At 36.9% G+C, this 19,401-nt stretch overlaps 1 protein-coding gene across 3 annotated transcripts in view; it reads left to right on the forward strand.

Moving 5' to 3' along the window:
• The window catches only part of LOC126751024 (kin of IRRE-like protein 2), a 513,287-nt gene that overhangs the window by 396,916 nt on the left and 96,970 nt on the right, over nucleotides 1-19,401 (forward strand). For 2 of the 3 annotated variants that reach the window (XM_050460920.1, XM_050460923.1), the window contains exons 12-14: nucleotides 2,633-2,806; nucleotides 7,855-7,968; nucleotides 17,906-17,939. In XM_050460920.1, coding sequence (XP_050316877.1) covers nucleotides 2,633-2,806; nucleotides 7,855-7,968; nucleotides 17,906-17,939 — 322 coding nt within the window. The remainder of the gene's footprint in view (nucleotides 1-2,632; nucleotides 2,807-7,854; nucleotides 7,969-17,905; nucleotides 17,940-19,401) is intronic. The other variant, XM_050460921.1, reaches the window with a different exon arrangement.

Here is a 19,401-nt window from a genome sequence, read left to right on the forward strand (position 1 = left end):
TTTTCGACAAAAACTCGAAAATATGCATTGACATCCACATATTGGACAGCTGAATGTTTAAAAAGTTATGAGCGAATTTTGGTCATTTATACGATTGAGCGAGCACTATTTTTGCAAAGAAATGTAGAATTTCACTTAAAAGTCGTCGATACCCCATTGTTCAATGTTAACACTGATCCTTATAAAAATCTTCCGTACCATAATTTAAATTTATGCTCCCGATAAAAATTCAAATAAATCATAGTTGAATGGAACTCATCGGAAACGAAATATAAAATAACAGACGTAAGAAACGAATTGTTTCCGAACGATTTGAGCTCGGGAAAGACCGGGGAAGAGCCTTGTTGAATTTTTAAAGCTTAAAAATGGTTTAGCTCGACTTCCGACAAAACTATGACTCCTATAGAAAAAAGTTATATGGCAATGTTGTAGGTAATAAAAAGATCTATAACTTTTTTCATAGTCTTCCTTCACATAACCTCAAAATTTGTGTAAAATTTGCAAATAATAATCAAGTTTTTGGGTTTTTTTTTATTTTTATCTTGCACAACATTTTTTTTTTCTTTCGCGAAATTTGGTAGAAACTTACTTTCCTACAGCTGGAAGCAGTTGTAGCTACTCTGGACGGTTTTGAGGTTGAATCAAACCCCCACAAGGTAAAGTTCTCTCTCCTCATCAGTATCCATTGGTCGTTAACGACTTGCTTAAAAAACTTGAAGATTGTGGTTGCAAGGTGATTGTCTATGCAGACAATGTGGCGCTTATGGTCAAAGGAAGGTTCCTGAGCACCGTTTACAAATTGACGCAAGGGTATCTCAGCGTCGCAACAAATTGGACCATTGTAAACAGTCTCGCTATCAACCCAAATGATGCCGAAATGGTTTTATTCACTTGACATACAAGATGCAGGCGGGAGGCATCCTGCAACCAGCAAACACAGTGGAATATCTAAGGCTCATTCTGGATAGGAAGCTTTCATGGAAGCCGAATATCGAAGAGACAGCAAGAAAGGCATCGATTGCCTTGTACTGCTGTAGAAGAGGCATTGGCAACAGGTGGGGTCTCTCACCGAAAGTGAGAGTAGTCATGGTCATTATGTTCTATAGGGTCTTTATGTGGTGGAGGGCTCTAGAAAAGCCCACACTTGCAAGGAAACTCGAGAGCATTCAACGGGCGGCGCTCATCAGCTTATGTGATGCACTAAGGTCCAACCATGGCACTTAACGCCATCCTGCTTATATTGCCATTGGACATCGCTGGCAGGTGTATGGCTGCGACAGCTGTCATCAGACTCAGAAAGTCTGGGTTCCTAAAAGAACACTCGAAAATCCTCACTCACTTTGACTTCTTAACGGATCACTTGGATTATGAAGTCGCCCAACCGAACTCTGGTGGCTCTTTCTCTTCCCAAATACCGGCGAGGCAGTTGTGGGTGGGAAGTCGCCCTTGGAGAAGAGGGGAAGTGAGCTTATTCACGGATGTGTCAAAACTTGCGGGGGGAGGGTTGGTGAAGGGATCTATTTTCCGGAGCTTTCAAAATTTATGTACCCTAGTCTATATAAGAGGTTTAACGAATTAAAAAAATTTTCTGTGTTTTAAATTCTATCAGAAAGTGTTAAATTAGCGATTTAAAAAAATTACCGTTAACTTTTATTTCGAACTTCAGTTGACAATATTTAAATATGAATATTATAAACACAAATACAACAATACAATAAGTAATTTATGTTTATTAACAATTTACTCATATATTTTCCCAACTTTTCGATTCTCTTTCATTTCATATGCCGTTATGTGGTGATGGTATAAAACGCCGTAATGACAATGTCGTTAATGAACTCGATACAACTACAACAACGGTCGTTAAATAACGAATGGAAATAACGCAATAAACGCATGTTGCCACATGTTGCAACTGAAACTGCGAAAATAATAATAACAACAACAACACACACATGCTTATTCACACTTCACTACGACCTGTTGTTGCATGTACATAAATGATGTATTGAACGCGTTAATGGGTATGTTGCTGCGGTCAATACACCTGCCACATGCAACCAACAACCAACGAACAACTTTAATAAAATAACAACTACAAAAATGCGCAACATTGACAACTCACTGCGTTGCTTCAAATGCGAACGATGTAATTAACAATAAACCGTTGCCTGCTGCTTGCTCCCTGCTACCAACAACAATTGCGCACAACAACAATAATTACAACATCGCCAACAACTTGCTGCCACACTGCCAAATACGTCTGCCAATTAACTGCGTATGCGTCAACGCTTGCGCTCCTGTTAACTCAATCAATTGTTGCATAATGTTGTGCTGCATGTGGCACGTGTACATGCAACGCTCTTGCTATGTACGCGCTTTCTTTGTACCGTTATGCTGTCGTTGCTTTCGGCATCGCCTTGCCGGCACTCCGCCATTTGACATTGACACGCATGTCAATCACTGCGGTATGCTGACTACATACGCGCACACACTCACACATACACACGATGCCACATATCCACCGCATATTACCAACGAAACTGTCTAAATTTACACCCTGCCGTACCGCACCATCGCAACACTTCACTTTTAACGCTGACTTGCTTTGGTTGCTTGTCGCCGCCAGCAGACCGCTTTCGCGCCGACGATATGTTGCAGGATTCACGCGAGGATTGCTATCTCTCCACTTTGCATATTCTACGCACGGATGAGCACGATTCGCGTCCCTACTATCTGGTTGTGGAGAATGAGCGCGGCACCGATCGGCATGCCATTCATTTGAATGTGGAGGGTACGTTTACAGGTGCAGAGTGATTTCCATTTATTTATCCCACATTAAGCGTATCTTTGTTGCATGCACGTTAATGCTATTGTAGTAACTAACACGTGGTAGTATTTGTAGTTGTTGTTATTTTAAGTATTGGAAGTTTTTGGTTTGCAAGTTAGTTTAAAGTTTGACTGAATTTTCTGAACTAAGTAGGGTATGAAGGTTAGCGAAGTTCGCAACCACATCGACTTTCTGAGTCCTGATTTAGCTGGTTAAAGACAATGTTAGAATACCATTTGCTTTAAAGCACTTGTAATATAAACTCAATTAAAGTCTCTTTGATCGTCTATAAAACAAAAAAACTAGCAGTAACCACTTTTGGTTTTTTCGGAGATGCCATATCTTAAAAATGAAAAAATGTAGTAGCCAACTTGCAAATCCAAAAAACTAGTATTACAATAGATGAATACAAATTGGCATCGACGATCTCTCGAGAGACTGCCTCCTTATAGTGGATTGCGTAATAGCCATCGACCCTGTAATGGAAGAGCTTCTTCTTGGCAGATGGCACTGGCCTCCTTGCTGCGGTCGATTAAATCAAGCTCTATTGAACCAACATTGTTTCTGCTTCATAGCTAGTGTTGTTGGCACAGTAGAGACCCATATGAGTCTAGTAGAGATTCCTTCCCATGTCGCATGCTGGCAAATTTCCACCAGGTCCCCAATCTATTGGTTTTAGAAGAGTCATTCGTCGAACTTTCTAAGACTGGGGTAGCGTTGCTTAGTTGACGACGGTTTGTCACCCCTAGAGCAGCACTCCCTCCATGACAAATCTGCGATAAGGCGTCGATCTCCCTTCACTTCCTATCGCCACCTTTTCGTCATCGTTTGTTTTTTTATTTTTTTCTTGTCTATGCTAATTCGGTCAGAGCCGCTAACCGTCTCCCGAAAAAGAGTGCCAAAATTTTCTGAGACACGTGCCCTTATGAAGCTATGCGTTTAGAGCCAACGCGAAGAAGGAGTCGTTTCAACATGCAGCTACCACACCAACTTAACGACGAAGGAAGAAGAACGATTTTTAAGGCTTGCTTGTTGCGTCATACACTGTCAGTCATTTCTGATAGCTGTCACTCCAACATATTCGGGTGGCGGAATGTCACAGCCCACAGCCAAAGATTATACCAAAATCTTACAGACCTGATAGAACCCTTAATCCAATTCAAAAGGTCGCAACAAGGTCGAGGTCGAGTCCAGGAGTCGAAAGGCCGTGAAGACTGCAGGTCATTTAGCATTATCCAAGATGCACCGCCTCGAAGGCATCCGCTCATTTTTTGAAGCTATGAAAAATAAGAGAAGACCCCCCAGCCAAGCTCTTATGTAGTAAAATATCGTTCCGGCTACTGAAATTAGTCATATCCCACATTTAGCGAGGTTTCTTACCACAACACATATTTCGACAAGAGTTAAGGATATAACTGACTTATTGCTGGATAAGTATTCTTTTAATTTGCTTACAAAACGCAGCATAGATTTTTAATTGAAATGATTTTCTATTATAGCCAAGTTCCCTACCATTTTTTTTTTTATTTATACAGTAGTTGTCCTGGATATATGCTCTCGACATATATAAAAATTTTCAAAACAAAAGCCTATAGTAGCTATAAAATCCACCCAACAGCACGATCTGTAGCACATAGCTCATGAACTATTATTAAAAATAAGTCCCTGCACAAATAAAAACCCTCTCCCTCTCACAATGTTAATACTATTTACTCATGCACACGCTTATCACAAAGTTGTTTACATTTTATCAGCAACATCTAGTAATTGACATTTTACAGCAGTAATTTAATTTCATTTAATTTGCATAAATTAATTTTCACCATTCAACACCGGCGACTGTGTGGCTGCCACAGCGACGGCGTCCGCGGCGGAAATGCGGCATTTAGTCAGAAGGCTGAAAAATATCAACCCATAAGCGCTTATCTTTTTGCATGTTAAGTAAAATTTTGCATGCAGGCATACAAACGAACGCACACACACACTCGCATACACCTACGCAGTTAGCGTAATGCACACGCTCACGTTAATGCTTATGGGCGACAATTAAGTTGTAATTTGCTTGTCTTAATTTGCGATAAGCGTCAACATGCCACTCGCCACCACGAAAAGCCAAGCCGCACACTGCCACCGATGCAATCGTATGCCTTTATTTACACTGTTGGTGTTGGTTATGGTGTGAATTATGTTAGTTTTTTCTTGCTATATTGCATGCAATTTAAAGAAGTTTAATTTTTAGATGCTTAATTCGTGCTTTCTTGCTGTCATTTACGTGCTAAACTGACATAAATAATGAAGATTATAATGGAGAGTGCAAGAGCTTAAATAAAATTATAGTTTATGAAGCGCGTGAGTGGAACGAAACTTAATCACAATGCACTACTAAATAATTATTTCGTTGTCAGGGCGTATGAGCGATACTTTGTATATAAGCGAGCTACTCGCTCAGTTATTGAGCCGTCGATCTGAAATTTCACACACGTTTTTTTTTCTGACAATAGCCCGCTCATTTGTGAAAATCATTAATATCGGATCATCATGGGAGATAGCTGCCATATAAACTGATCGTTCGAAATCAAGTCCGTGTATGGAAAACTTTTTAGCGGTCGAGAAATCTTTACAAAATTTGGCGTGGTTTATTGCCTAACACAATGCTACAATGTTTCGAACATATTGTTCAGATCGGATAACCAAAGCATATAGTTTCTATACAAAGTGATCGCTCAAAATCAAGTCCTTCTATGGAGAATTTTTTATTAGATAAGAAATCTCCACCAAATTTACCACGGTTTATTGTCCAAGAGAGTGCTACAATCTCTGAACATATTGTTCAGATCGGATCACTATAGCATATAGCTGCCTTACAAACTGTTGATCAAAATTCAGATAAAGTAGTTCATTTACGATTTTTTCCTTATTAGGTAACCTTAATTCGACTTGAAGGAAATTTTTGTCCCACAATGTGGCTAGAAAGAACTAGAAAATGTTTTTCGTTGACCGTTAACGTTTTCAGATTTAGTCACACATATACTTAGTATTAGTTGTTATAGGAAATGCAGCTGTGAAGAGTGTTATAGCTTAAGTTCAGAAGAAGTAACGGTTTTCCTTGTTTATTTTTTGTTTTCTAATTATTAAAGTTAATATCTTTTGACTAATTTATTCAAAAAATTAAAACTCTGCTGACACCAAAGCTTTATATAAAAAAGTTTGCCAAGGCGTATGAGCGTCATTTTGCATGTTAAACAAGGCAGTCAAAAGCTGTCATAAAAAATGTTAATATAATTTACTGAAGAGCATAAATCTAAAAACACATTAGCTTTGCTGAAAAAAAAAATTAATATTTTGTGCAACATATGGTCAAAACCCGTATTAAAGTGCCAGCGGTGCGTATGAGTAATTTTTAGTCTACATTTTTGTATAGTATATCGTCACCTAAAATGCAAAATAGCGTGACATCATTTTCCATAAGATTACAGGCGAAAGAAAAATTATATAATAGAAAGCACTTAAATTGAAACAAAATTTTAGTATTGGTTATAAAGTGGTTATACTTTGGTTATGTCTAACAGCAGTTTGGTTAGAAAATAATTATACATTCATTATATCTAAGTAGGAGCTGAAAATTTTATTCTACATCTAAGTAATATGATGTAGTGAAGCGTAAGCAATAAACAACTCAATTTAGATTTTTTTGAAGATACGTTGTTTTGCATTTTAGGTGACGATATCTAGTTTTGCTTGTCGCAAAAAAAAAAGTAAAAAGCATTGGTGGCATACAGATTCCAATGATAGCCGTATTTTAAATATAAACTGTTAAAAACAATTCTTGCACTCAAGCTCAACGCTGCGTATGAGCAATATTTGGCTTGCTAAATTTGCTAAATTCTTTGATTATTCAGTTTTTTTAAATCAACTGAATACAAAAAATTCTAATTTCTTAAAATCTAGTAGCTAAATAAGAAATATTTCATAATAAACGAAAATAACGACACCTTTGTTAATAAAATTGTTTACCTGGGCGTATGAGTAACATATTGCATGCCTACATTTTTTTCATTTATTATTATTGGGGTACTCACAACCCGTCGTAAAGCATCGTAAAATTGTAAAAATATAAATTTTTAGACTTGTTTAAAAAAATTGTGGTTGGATTTCATACAAAAATGAGTTTACACATTTACAATCAATTATGTTTTCGAATCGTTATATTAAAACTTTATGAGACTTTATATTTATTTATATAGAGTACAAACTACAGTCGAATCTAAGTAACCGCAGCGAACACAGATTTTTATCCGACCAAGAACTGTCAAATCTGAATCCATTCCTTAAAATTACTGCAGAAATGTTTTCCGCCGCTATAACAAAAACAACAATCAAATAGAATGCAATCTAATTAAATTGATTAATTTTTTTTTTTTATAAATTTTATATTTTCCTTTGAGCTTTTACGCACAAGTTTTATGTCAATGCCACTGCGTATGAGCAACATTTTGCATGAACAACTATAGTAGCTAGCACTTTTCTCTTATCTCTCATCTACCTTTCACTACATAAATAACAAATACCAATAGTTTTTCTTGTAATTTTCTTGTTTTTTTTTTAATTTTAACAAATTCAATAAAAAAATATTTTCTTTGTACATTTCGCGCACGCATTCTTCCTCATCATCTACGCTGTTAAACTGGACTGTGTGGAACACAATTTTAATTTTCAACTCAAATATACATTAAATAAATAAATAAATACGGACGTCGGCGATAACCGCAATGAATACTACCAATAACAACAACAACATTATTTCGCTAAAAATATATATTAAAATTGGCGTAATGCTGCGAATTTTGCCTGAAAACCGCTTTTGGACGCTTGCCGTTGCCGTACACGCTTTCGTCGTTATAAATGCCGAAAACAACAATAAAATAATCAACAACGCATACCTGCTGTTGCTGCCATCATGGCACTATTTTGGTCATCGTCAACGCCAACGCTTATGCCCGCCAACCAACCAATCAACACAACAGAACCACTGGAGATGAGCTATTTGCTCGGCATCGCTGGCGGCTGCCTGGCCGCGATACTCATATTAATCTGTCTCTGCATTTATGCGGTGCGCAGCAAAAAATGCTGCTTCAAAGGTAAGTACTTTTGCTGCCCGCCAATGCGAAGAGTTGCGCTATTTTAACAAGCATTTTTACTACAATCACACGGCACACACATACACACACATGTATGTATATGACGTGTGTATATAGTTAACTATAAATTATGCATACAAAACTACATTATACATAAAGTACATCATAACACACATTCACAGACACATACACACAAATATACATACAATAAAACATTTTTATTAACAACTTCTGCCATTCTTATGTATATATGTACATATGTCTTCTCTTCACACACACACGCATTTAATTAGCATTTTTTCGCTGTTTAAATCTTGGCACAGCACCCCGCAGTGCATACGCCCTCAACAAGAAATAATTATGTGCAAGTGTGCATTTCTGTGCATTTTTGCTGCATCGACGAATTGATTCCTTGCTGCAACGCCAATTGCCATTTTTGCCATTTCCCACTTCGCTCTCAAGTATTTCAAGTATTTTTAATTAAAATGCTTCTTACACGCGCATAAGTAGAACGTATTAATTAATCATATGCGGAGTAAAAGGAAACAAATAAATTTGCTTGACTCAAAAGAAATAATTTCAAGAAATTTTATTTTGGTAGATGCCTTTAGTTATTAAATGCTTATATTACGCTGTCGTTCGCACCTTCGAAAGCATTTCCTTTAAGTGTTGTAAATTAAAAGAAATTACTTCATGCTTGGTGCTGGTGCCCCCTTGAGTAATGCATCTGTACAATAAGTGAGGAATAGACACATTTTTTCATGATACACAATACTATCCCTATAATATTCTGTATATTAATTTCGAAATTCGAAGGCAAATATTATGAATTCGGAGGCTAACTTCGAAAAGCGGAGAAATCACTGTTCTACTTTGGGATTCATTGGTAAGGTTAATGTAAATAGGCTTATTTCTCTAGAGACCACAAATAATCCCATTTGGACGGCTAGAGACGCCTGTCCGTTGTGATGATCAGAAATCCTACGTACGGATTTAAAAGACCGTGAAAACGCCTAGAGGCTGCCACAAATTTTTTTAGACGGTTAATATTTTGGCAAAGAGTGGTCAACCAAAATGCTACATATTTGTTTATTTATTTATTTATTAGTGTAAATATGAAAAAAGTAAGTTGAAGTTTGATTAGAAATAGGAAAAGACTACAAGACTCGACTACCCAATATAAATTTTAGAAAACTCGACGGGTTCATAAAAAGTATGATAACCGAGATGCTTCGACTTTAGTCTGGCGAAAGCTCGACATTAAAGAAGAAAGTATCTAAATATTTTCATGTCATCTTCCTCTTCCTCATTGTAACTTTGACAATTTGCGTCCTACAAAATATTAGCCTCATCGAGTGAGTGTCAATGGGACAGTGTCAGCTCGTTAGGATGCCTAGCAATGTGGCGATGACAGCCTTGCAGAGAGATAGCAGTTAAATGGGCTTTTTCTGTTCCATCCTGGGCCAGAAGCCTTTCGCAACGCCACAGGTGTAATCACAGTAACCAAAGCTTGACCGGAGAAACGCGTGATTGTTCTCATGCTTATGGAATTTTGGTAAGGATGCCTTTTCTGGCAAAGGTTATCGGCGTTACAATTTCCCACGATTCCTCTGTGGCCATGCAATTAGACAAGTTTAATATAGAAGTAGCTTGAAGCTACTGCTAGTCACATCATGCACTCAATGAGCTAAAGGCCTGTATATCAACTATGCTATCGAAGAGAATGCATACCAGCTTAAACGAAGCCGCGCTATTGCTTTCCAATAGGTCACGCTAATACTAAATATCCGTATCAAAACGCATATTACATCCAAATTATGCATGGTGATAATAATTTGAGGTATGTATATTTTATTTGGACAACATTGATTCATGACTTACTGGCGAATCACTAGTCATATGAGTGTGGTTGTCTCTTAATTCGCTGAACTTTGTCAATGTCGTCGTATAACTCGTACAGCTCATCGTTCCATCGAATGCGGTATTCGGCGCGCCAATGCGCAAAAGACCATAAATCTTCCGCAGAAACTTTCTCTCGAAAACTTGTAACGTCGACTCATCAGATGTTGTCATCGTCCATGCCTCTGCGCTATATAGCAGGATGGGAATAACGAGTAACTTACTATATACAGTTTGGTTTTTGTTTGTCAAGAGAGGACTTTACTTCTCAATTGCTTAAAGTTTTACGAAAGGGAGTCGCTTTGTCTAGATGGTTTCCCTTTTTGTGGATTAGGTAGAGTACACTTAAATTCCAATCATTGGGCATGCTTTCGTCCGACCAGATTTTACAAAGAAGCTGATGTATGCTCCTTATCAGTTCTTCGCCGCCCTTTTTGAATAGCTCGGCCAGCAATCCATCGGCCCCCACCGCTTTGTTGTTCTTCAGGCGGGTAATTGCTATTCGAACTTCTTCATAGTCGGGCAATGGAACGTCTGCTCCGTCGTCATCGGTTTGGGCAATCACCATCTCCTTGTGTTATGCTTTCACTTCCATTAATTTTAGTATGCTCTGGGCATCAATCACTACACCACCTCCAGGGATTCTACAACAGTATGCACCGAACTTGAATCCTCCTGTTAGTTGTCTGACGGCCAGCTTGTCAAGCTCCTTGTATTTATACATTTCGCGCTTCCATCTTCAGCTCTCGGTATCTACCCCATCCCGCACGTGTTGTAGTCGATTGTAATGTTGTGAGGAGCAGACTGCTTAGCTTTTTCTCCACTGCGACGCGACACTCCTTGTTCTACCAGCTGTTCTTTTATATTTTCCGAAATCCAATGGTTTCGTTTGCAGCTGTACGTGAGGAGCATGAAATGCCTCAACACAGTTCCCTTATACCAAGTTGCTGACAAGTGCCCTCAGAGAGCAGGAGTGCAAGACGAGGTGGAAATCATTCATCTTTCTCTTGTGATTGCAGCTTGTTGACGTCGAACCTTCTTTGAGTTTGTTGACTTGCATTTTTTGCTGCACAGAGGCGGGTGCATATCTTGGCTGCAACAAGATAATGGTCCGAGTCGATTTTACGACCACAGAGCGTACACACGTCTAGAACATTGGAGACGTGTCTTCCAATTAACCGTAGACAGCCAGGTAGCTTGGTGAATTTTCCTGTGCTGAAATCTAGTACCACAGATCACCATATTTCGAGCTCCGGCGAAGTCGATCAGAAGGGTTGTCTCATCCGAGGCTGTTCTTTCCTTTTCATTGGGGTCGTTTTTACGTGGTGGGTCTCAAACCCAGCGCACAACCCTGTAAAATGATGGTTTGCTTTCTCACTTTAGACCGCCTTCAAATGGTTGTTCTTTGGTTACCCAGAGGTTACTTGGTCTAAGACCGAAAGTCATGTACAGATTGAGCCATATGTAAAAGAATCACAAGTCAATGGCACTCAGCGAACTTTCCTCATTTGCGTGAACTTCTTCACATGACTCCTTTCTCTTTAATACGCTTACATACAACCGTTAGTTATATACTAACGATTACTAACGTTGGGTCGCATTGAAGTTCAAAATCCAAATTTTCAATTACGAACAGTTTTTCTCTCTGGATATATGGAAAATTTAGCTTTAAATTGTGGGTGCTCCCCCAACAAGCAATCAATATATCGCGATATATAAGCTTTTGTTGTGAAAACAAAATTTACAACAATCATTTATTAAAAGTTTTCAAGTTTGCACTCGCCAACGGTTGGTTATGCGCTGTTGATTACAGTTTTGCTTGTTGTTAACGTTATTTATTTGCGACTTTTTGCTCATTTATTTATTAATGAACTGTTTGTAAGCGGAAAAAGAGCGAAAAAGAGAGAAATCAAATGTAAATGGTACTGAAAATAGCATTCGAAATGGCATTCGAAAATGCATGGCAATGTGCGCAGTGAATGTGAAGGGTTTTTGGCGCGTGCAAATGAATGCTGAGTGAGAATGCGGAAAGAGCAGAATAAAAGCAACAGCAACAATAATTGAGTGTAAAGCGAAAAAATGCGAATAACGAAATTAACATTAGCACAAACAATTAACAGCACAAATACCTTTTATTAATTACTTGCACGATGGCGCTAAATGCAAAAACAAAACAAAAACAACAACAACTGTTGTAAAATAGCAATAGCAAGGGAAGCGCAACCTTAAAGCATTACACTCCTATTTAAACAGTTAGATGTACACGTAGCAGTACCAAAAATAAAACAACAGCAACAACAACAACCACATCAACTTATGCCAACCGTTATGCTGATTTCGCTTGCTCGCCGCACACTGTCCGTTATTTTTCCGGTACTTTGCTTTTGCTGCCATTTGCACTGCCTCCGGTTGTGTTGGCGCTAATTACAAAAACAACGCCGCATACAACAACAATGCTAGCAAAAATGCAAAATAATAATATTTGAAAGGAAAAGCATGAGGCATGAGCATAGACAAAGCAACAACAAAAATATATGAAATGCGCAGGCGAAAATTTGTTTAAAATTCAACTTTTCCGGTAACTAAGCTTTCATTTCACAGCGAACTTTAGTGTGTGCTTTACGGCAGCATATTTTCGCTACAACGCCAGACACCCTTTGCTGCCGTTGTGTTACGCACACACACACACACACGAATGCTTTGTGTAGCCCCAAAATATGAAATAAAAACGTTCAGAAAAGTAAATAAAAATGAGCATGTGCTTCAATACCCTTCACTGTTGTATTTTTCTATAGCATAAAAGGGTATAAACACATTTCTATTTTGATTTTGTTCGATCATTTTGTCAAATAAAAAAGTTTTGCATACAAAAACTTAATTTTAATCGGTCAGTTTGTATGGTAGCTATTTGCTATAGTGATCCGATCTAAAAAATTTGTTCGTATTATTATAGCGCTGGTTTGAGAAATAATCTCTGTCAAATTTTGTGAAGATATCTTGTCAAATAAAAAAGTTCACCACACATGAGCTTAATTTTGATTGGTCAGTTTGTATGACAGCTATATGCTATAATAGACCAATTTGAACAATTTGTTTACAGAATGTACTGTTAGTTTAAAAAATTATCTGTGTAAAATTTCGTAATGATTTCTTGTAAAATAAGAAAGTTTTTCATACAAGAACTTAATTTTGATTGGTCAGTTTGTATGGCAGCTATATGCTATAATAGACCAATTTGAACAATTTGTTTACAGAATGTACTGTTAGTTTAAAAAATTATCTGTGTAAAATTTCGTAATGATTTCTTGTAAAATAAGAAAGTTTTTCATACAAGAACTTAATTTTGATTGGTCAGTTTGTATGGCAGCTATATGCTATAATAGACCAATTTGAACAATTTGTTTACAGAATGTACTGTTAGTTTAAAAAATTATCTGTGTAAAATTTCGAAATGATTTCTTGTAAATTAAGAAAGTTTTTCATACAAAAACTTACATTTGATTGGTTAGTTTGTATGGCAGCTATATAGCATAGTGAACTGATATCTGCGGTTTTGACAAATGAGCAGATTCTTGGACAGAAAAGGTCGTGTGCAAATATTACGCTGATTATTCATATAACTATGTACTTTATTGGGTCTTTGAAGCTACTTTTTGGGTGTTACAAACTTTGTAAGAAACATAATATACCCTGTTCAGGGTATAAAGACAAAAATATCGAAAATAAATAATAAAATAAATAATAAAATATAAAAGGTACAAAAATGTCCACAACAAAGGCGGAAGAACAATGCATTGTGCCATAAAATTTTCATTAATACCTCTTCAGTCACATTAAATAAAAAGAAAATTGCCCGCAGCTAGTAAAGGGAAATTTCGTGCCGCGCCACTCACAAAGAAAAGAGCGCAAATTTGCGCTTACGCCCAGCGTTCGGTCATTCGCTGTCCACCATTTGTTGCGGTGCCAACGGTGCCAGTGCGCTTATGGTGCTTTTGTAGTCGTCATTATAACAGGCAGGCTCTTTAAAAATTTGTTATTGTTATTGTTGTTGTTGCCGTTGCACTTCCTTATGTCACCTCCGTTCAGCTGCTTCATATTGTTTTGTTTGCGTCGTCAGGGCGTTTCCGCTTTCGCTTGCGGCTATGCTGCAGCCATTCGCCATACCGTCATTCGCCATTTCCGTTTCCGCTTATCGTCATCGTCGTCGTCGTCGTCGTCGTCGGACTCCTATCATCGCTATTTTACTGCGTTGTAACGTCCAGTCACTGCGTCAATTGCCGTTGCTCTTATCGCGCACACCAAGACGACCATGGCAGCTGTTGACGTGGCGGCATTTCGCGGTCATTGACTTCGTTGCAGTGACAAGCTGCCACAAACTATTGGAAGTGTTTATTTTATTATCAACTTGATATAATGAAATTAAATTGTAGACTTTAAAAACAATGAAATCACCTCCTTCAGACAAATGGCACGTAGCTTATGAACTGTTGGCACAAAATTGAGTAGCTCATGCTTCAATTTCTCTCTGGAATATCTGCCTGAAAATATCGTAACATTTTCTTATTATCAGAACTAAACTCAAGCCATGCCATCCAAAAATATTCGAATTTAGGCCATAAATTTTCATGCCTCTTTATACCGAATACGTGGTACCCGTGGCTGAGTTTTTCTTGAATATTTCAGATGGTCTATGAGGTACATTACAGAAATTCAGCGACCTTCTTTCCTGATAACAATGCGCGCTTGTGTGAAAAAAGGTAAAGTCTGTTCAAAATAATCGATCTAGGAATTAGTCTGAATCCAATACCCCAAAAAATTATATTCTAAGAAACATTGAGCTTTTTTAACGTCAGAAAAAATTCCAATTTGATTTCAATTTTTCATTAATTTAAGCTTTCTTCTTCGAGCCCTGAACGCTCAATGCAACACTGAAAATATTTGTATAGAGAATCGTTTCATCCAAGTTTGCAAAAAGCATCCTTTGATAAAACTATAAACTGAAAATAAATTATTCCTGAAGCCGAAAATAGCTTAAGTTATTGTATGCGCTTCAAAACACGGCTTCAAATCCAGAATTTCGAATCCCTTGTGTACTGTGTGTCTTATCAATCGAGGTGGCAGCACTAATTCCTTAACTGTCAATCAACCTGTCAATTTGCGCAATGGCGTTTCCACAAAAGCCTCCAAACTCTCAAAGCTAGAAATAATATCCGTGAACATTTCACAGCTACACGTTCGTAGGTATGAATGTATATATGTATGTGAATACATAGATATAGAGGCATTGTATTTCATGCCTACGTTCGTTGACTACTGCGCTTGTCCAATTTAATTTACCCACCAAAAACGGTGTACAATAACTACCTTAATTCAGGAAATAGTTTTACGTGCAACGCCACAACTCAAAACTCAGCTGTTGAAACATGTGTCAAAGTCTGCTGGTACTCGTGTATGCCTCCGCACAAATTCCATTGCGTAGTATTTGTTCTGATAGCACAAGTATATAAGTATATATTTATATAAGAATTAATGTATATGGGCATATATATATGTATGTAAGCACATATGTATTTAAATACATGCATGTTTGTAGCAAGAAGCATCAGCTGCGATGCTCAAAATTTTTGCAACATAGCTGACTGCTATACACTAATCTATCAACAGGGATAAGCTAACGCAAAACTAGCAGTACATACATATATACTCACATACACATATGCATATGTACCATACAATTGCACACATACGAGTGTGAGTAAGTCAACGACAGATAACAACTAATTTTTACAAATTTTTTTAGAAAAGCAATTTATCGTAGGAAAAAAGTATTAAATGTGTGTATTAGGGCTGTTCTTAAAGTTATAAAAGGCAGTATATCAAATTTTATAGGCTTCAATATTATTCTTATTAATACTACCATGAAGATATCTCGTTAAACAAAAAAGTTTTCCAAGTACTTGATTCCAAGCGTTCGGTTTATAAGTAGCTACTTATATGCTATTGTGGTCCGATATCGGCGGGTCCGGGCAAATAAGCAGCCGCTTGGAGAGAAAAGAAAGTGTGTACAATTTCAGATCGAAATCTCGTGTACTGAGGCACTATTGGGCGTATATACAGACAGACCGACATAACTAAATCGACTCAAATCGTCACGCTGATCATTAAGATACTTATATTTTGGGAAGTCGAAAAAGCCTTTCGTATTTTGTCATTAGATGTCGTTGTAGTCGTATATCTCCAGTGCTACCAATCACATTGTGTCAAACCATATAGTGTTGGAAAGGTGAGATTCTAAGCTTCATTTAACCAAAAAATAATAATTATTAAATTAGGGGAAGTTACAAAAAAGTTACAGCTGTTCAAATATATTTTGAAACTCTTGTATAAAAAAGTGAAGAATGCCATGCCAGCCACCAAAGAAGTTTGTGAAGTTTACGGAGACGATGCTGTATCAGTTCATGTAACACAACTATGGTTCACTGTTCCGTTCCGGAAATTTCGATGTGAAAGATGCACCGCGTTCTGTTCGACCTATCGTTTGAAAAAGTCGATGAAATTATGGAAAAGATTGACCCGAACCACTTTACATTCACCATCAAACAGTTTTGAACCGTTTGAAAAAGGCTGGCTACAAAAGGAAACTCAACGTTTGGGTACCACATGAATTGTCTGTGGAAAATTTGATGGACCGAATTAACATCAGCGATTCTTTGCTGAAAACGTGAATCATCCACTATTAGCTGCTCCAACTTGGTCGAAAGATTAATTACACATTTTACTGTCAACAACTGATGAGATTGAAGCAAGCAATCGGAAAAATCAAAAACTGATCAGCAGAAAGGGCTTCGTCTTCCATCAGGACAACGCTAGACCACACACCTCTTTGATGATTCGACAAAAACTGGGAGAGCTTGGCTGGGAAGGTTTGATGCAGCCACCATATAGCCCTGACCTTGCACCATCGGACTACACTTGGTTTCGTTCAATGCAGAACTCCCTTAATAGAATAAAGTTGGCTTGAAGAGAAGCCTGTGAAAATTAGTAGTCGCACTTTTCGCCGGGAAACCAGAAAAGTTTTACACTGTTGGAATAATGTCTCTAGCAGAAAAATGGAAAAAGTGGACGACCAAAATTTTACATATTTGGCTTATTAAAGTTTATTATAAATTTAAAAAAATAATTTGAAGTTTGATTAAAAATAAGATAAGACTTTTTCGACTACCCAATATATCTAAATCATTCGTATGAAAATTTTAAGCCGATCGATTCAACTGTCTCTAAAAGCAAAATTTCGAGGAAAACGCTTTTCAAATTTCGAAAACCGGCTACACTAAGTTAGAATTTTTTTCAAATACGCTCATGTCTCCGAAACTAATTCCTGGATTTACTTCAAATTTTCAGGAAATTTTTTCAAAAACATAATCACTCGAAATACAAGTATAAATTGAAAAATATCGATGTTTTGAAGTCTTAAGTGGATATAACCCCTTAGTATCCAAACTTGAAATAGAAAATTGATTTCAATTCTTAAATATATTGATTTAGTCAATACTAAGAGGTCCGAAGTCTAAAGCTGAACCTCTCAGCCATATCTAAATCTTTTTGAATCGAGACTAACATTTTACATAAAATCTTTTCATAACATGAATCATGCCTCAATTATTGGACATTGCTATCGAAGTAGAGACCATTGGCTGCATATAATTTGAGGCTCGTTCCCTTACATAGATTTACCTGTCATAAGAACGCCCTATGCGCTAGTATTGAACGATCCTGTGCAAAGACCAAGAAATATTACTACACCGAAAACGATCACGATTTTCATTTAATAGGTTCCCTAATATACATACTAACACATATAAAAAGTGGCTTTCCCCCAACTATAACACTTGGACTTTCCATGCAAATTTCCATAACAAAAAAGAATGTTTACATATTCCTTTTCTCTCATTTGCTTTACTCTCTTTCGATGCTGCGTTTAAATATTTTCAATATTTTTTCTCACATTTTTTGCTAACCATTTTATTTCTGCTTACAGGTAGTTCCGGCTATAAATCATCAGATAAAGACAGGTAAGCTGGCAACGTTGCACAGTATTGCATATATTTAATATTTATGTACGTCTATATATATACATATGTATTCATAACCTTGCATACGTTGCTGTTATGCAATTTTGTTGCAACTGAAATTTATGCAGCGCTTAGAAAACAACAACAATGTTAGATAAACCGCGCTGCTGCATTCTGGAGTGAGTTATACTTATATATGTAGGTGTGTGACCGCACATTGAGCAGATGAGCAAATAAATAAAAATATTTGCTTGCGCATTGCTGCCAAAAACTAAACGATTTGACAAGATTTATTTAACTGAAATAAGGAAGATAATTTTTTTCGGAATTACAGTAAATATTTTTAAATAACTTCACACCGTAAATTGTTATTTAGATACCTTTTTTGGAAAATTTTCTTAAAATTCTTTTTGATTTGAAGCTAAAATGTTTAGTAAATTTAAAATTATATTTCACTAATATTAACTGAACCCTGTATTTTGATTAATTTGTCTGCAAAATTATGAATATAACTCCGAAAATGTTCATAGGGTTGTTAGGGTAAGACTTTCACTTTATAAAACACCAAATATGACTTCTTCTGTCCCATATCTGTACGTAAGTGCATTAACCATTTTTTTCAAGAACCATTAACCAAAAAAATAAAAAATTAAAATAAAAAATATTAAATTTTTCATAGACAACTTATTTTAAAGCACACTTTCAACTCACAATTTCATGCTTGTTCTTCAACAAAATGGCAAATGTTGCCTACATTTAGGATGGTGTATATGGGCACAGAAAAAGTTACTGATTGGCTTAATATTTATCTTTGTATCGAAAATAGCTTTACTTAGTTTGCCATGACGTTTTTTGAACCCGCAAGAAAACTTTGGAGATCCTGCAAATGATATATTGTGTAGTTGAAAAAGTCTTTTCGTATTTTTAATCAATTTCAACTTCATTTTTTTTTTGATATTTATAATAAACTTTAATGAACCAAATATGTGCCATTTTGGTGGATCACTTTTTGCCATTTTTCCGCTAGAGGCATTATTCCAACAGTGTAAAACTTTTCTGGTTTCTCGGCGAAAACCTGCGACAAGTAATTTTCACAGGCTTCTCTTAAAACCAACTTTACTCAATAAAAGGAGTTCTACATTGACCGAAACAAATGGTAGTCCGATGGTGCAAGGTCAGGGCTATATGGTGGATGCATCAAAACTTCCCAGCCAAGCTCTCCCAGTTTTTGCCGAGTCATCAAAGAGGTGTGTGGTCTAGCGTTGTTCTGATGAAAGACGAAGCTTTTTCTGTTGATCAATTCTAGCCGTTGTTTTCGATTGCTTGCTTTAATCTCATTAGTTATTGACAGTAAAATGTAGAATCAATCGTTCGAACAGGCTGGAGCAGCTCCTTTCCAATCCTACCAAACACTCAGCATAACCTTTCGAGGCATCAATACTGCTTTTGCGACCATTTGTTG

This window comes from Bactrocera neohumeralis, chromosome 2 (assembly GCF_024586455.1).
Source record: "Bactrocera neohumeralis isolate Rockhampton chromosome 2, APGP_CSIRO_Bneo_wtdbg2-racon-allhic-juicebox.fasta_v2, whole genome shotgun sequence".
Classification (NCBI taxonomy): Eukaryota; Metazoa; Arthropoda; class Insecta; order Diptera; family Tephritidae; genus Bactrocera; species Bactrocera neohumeralis.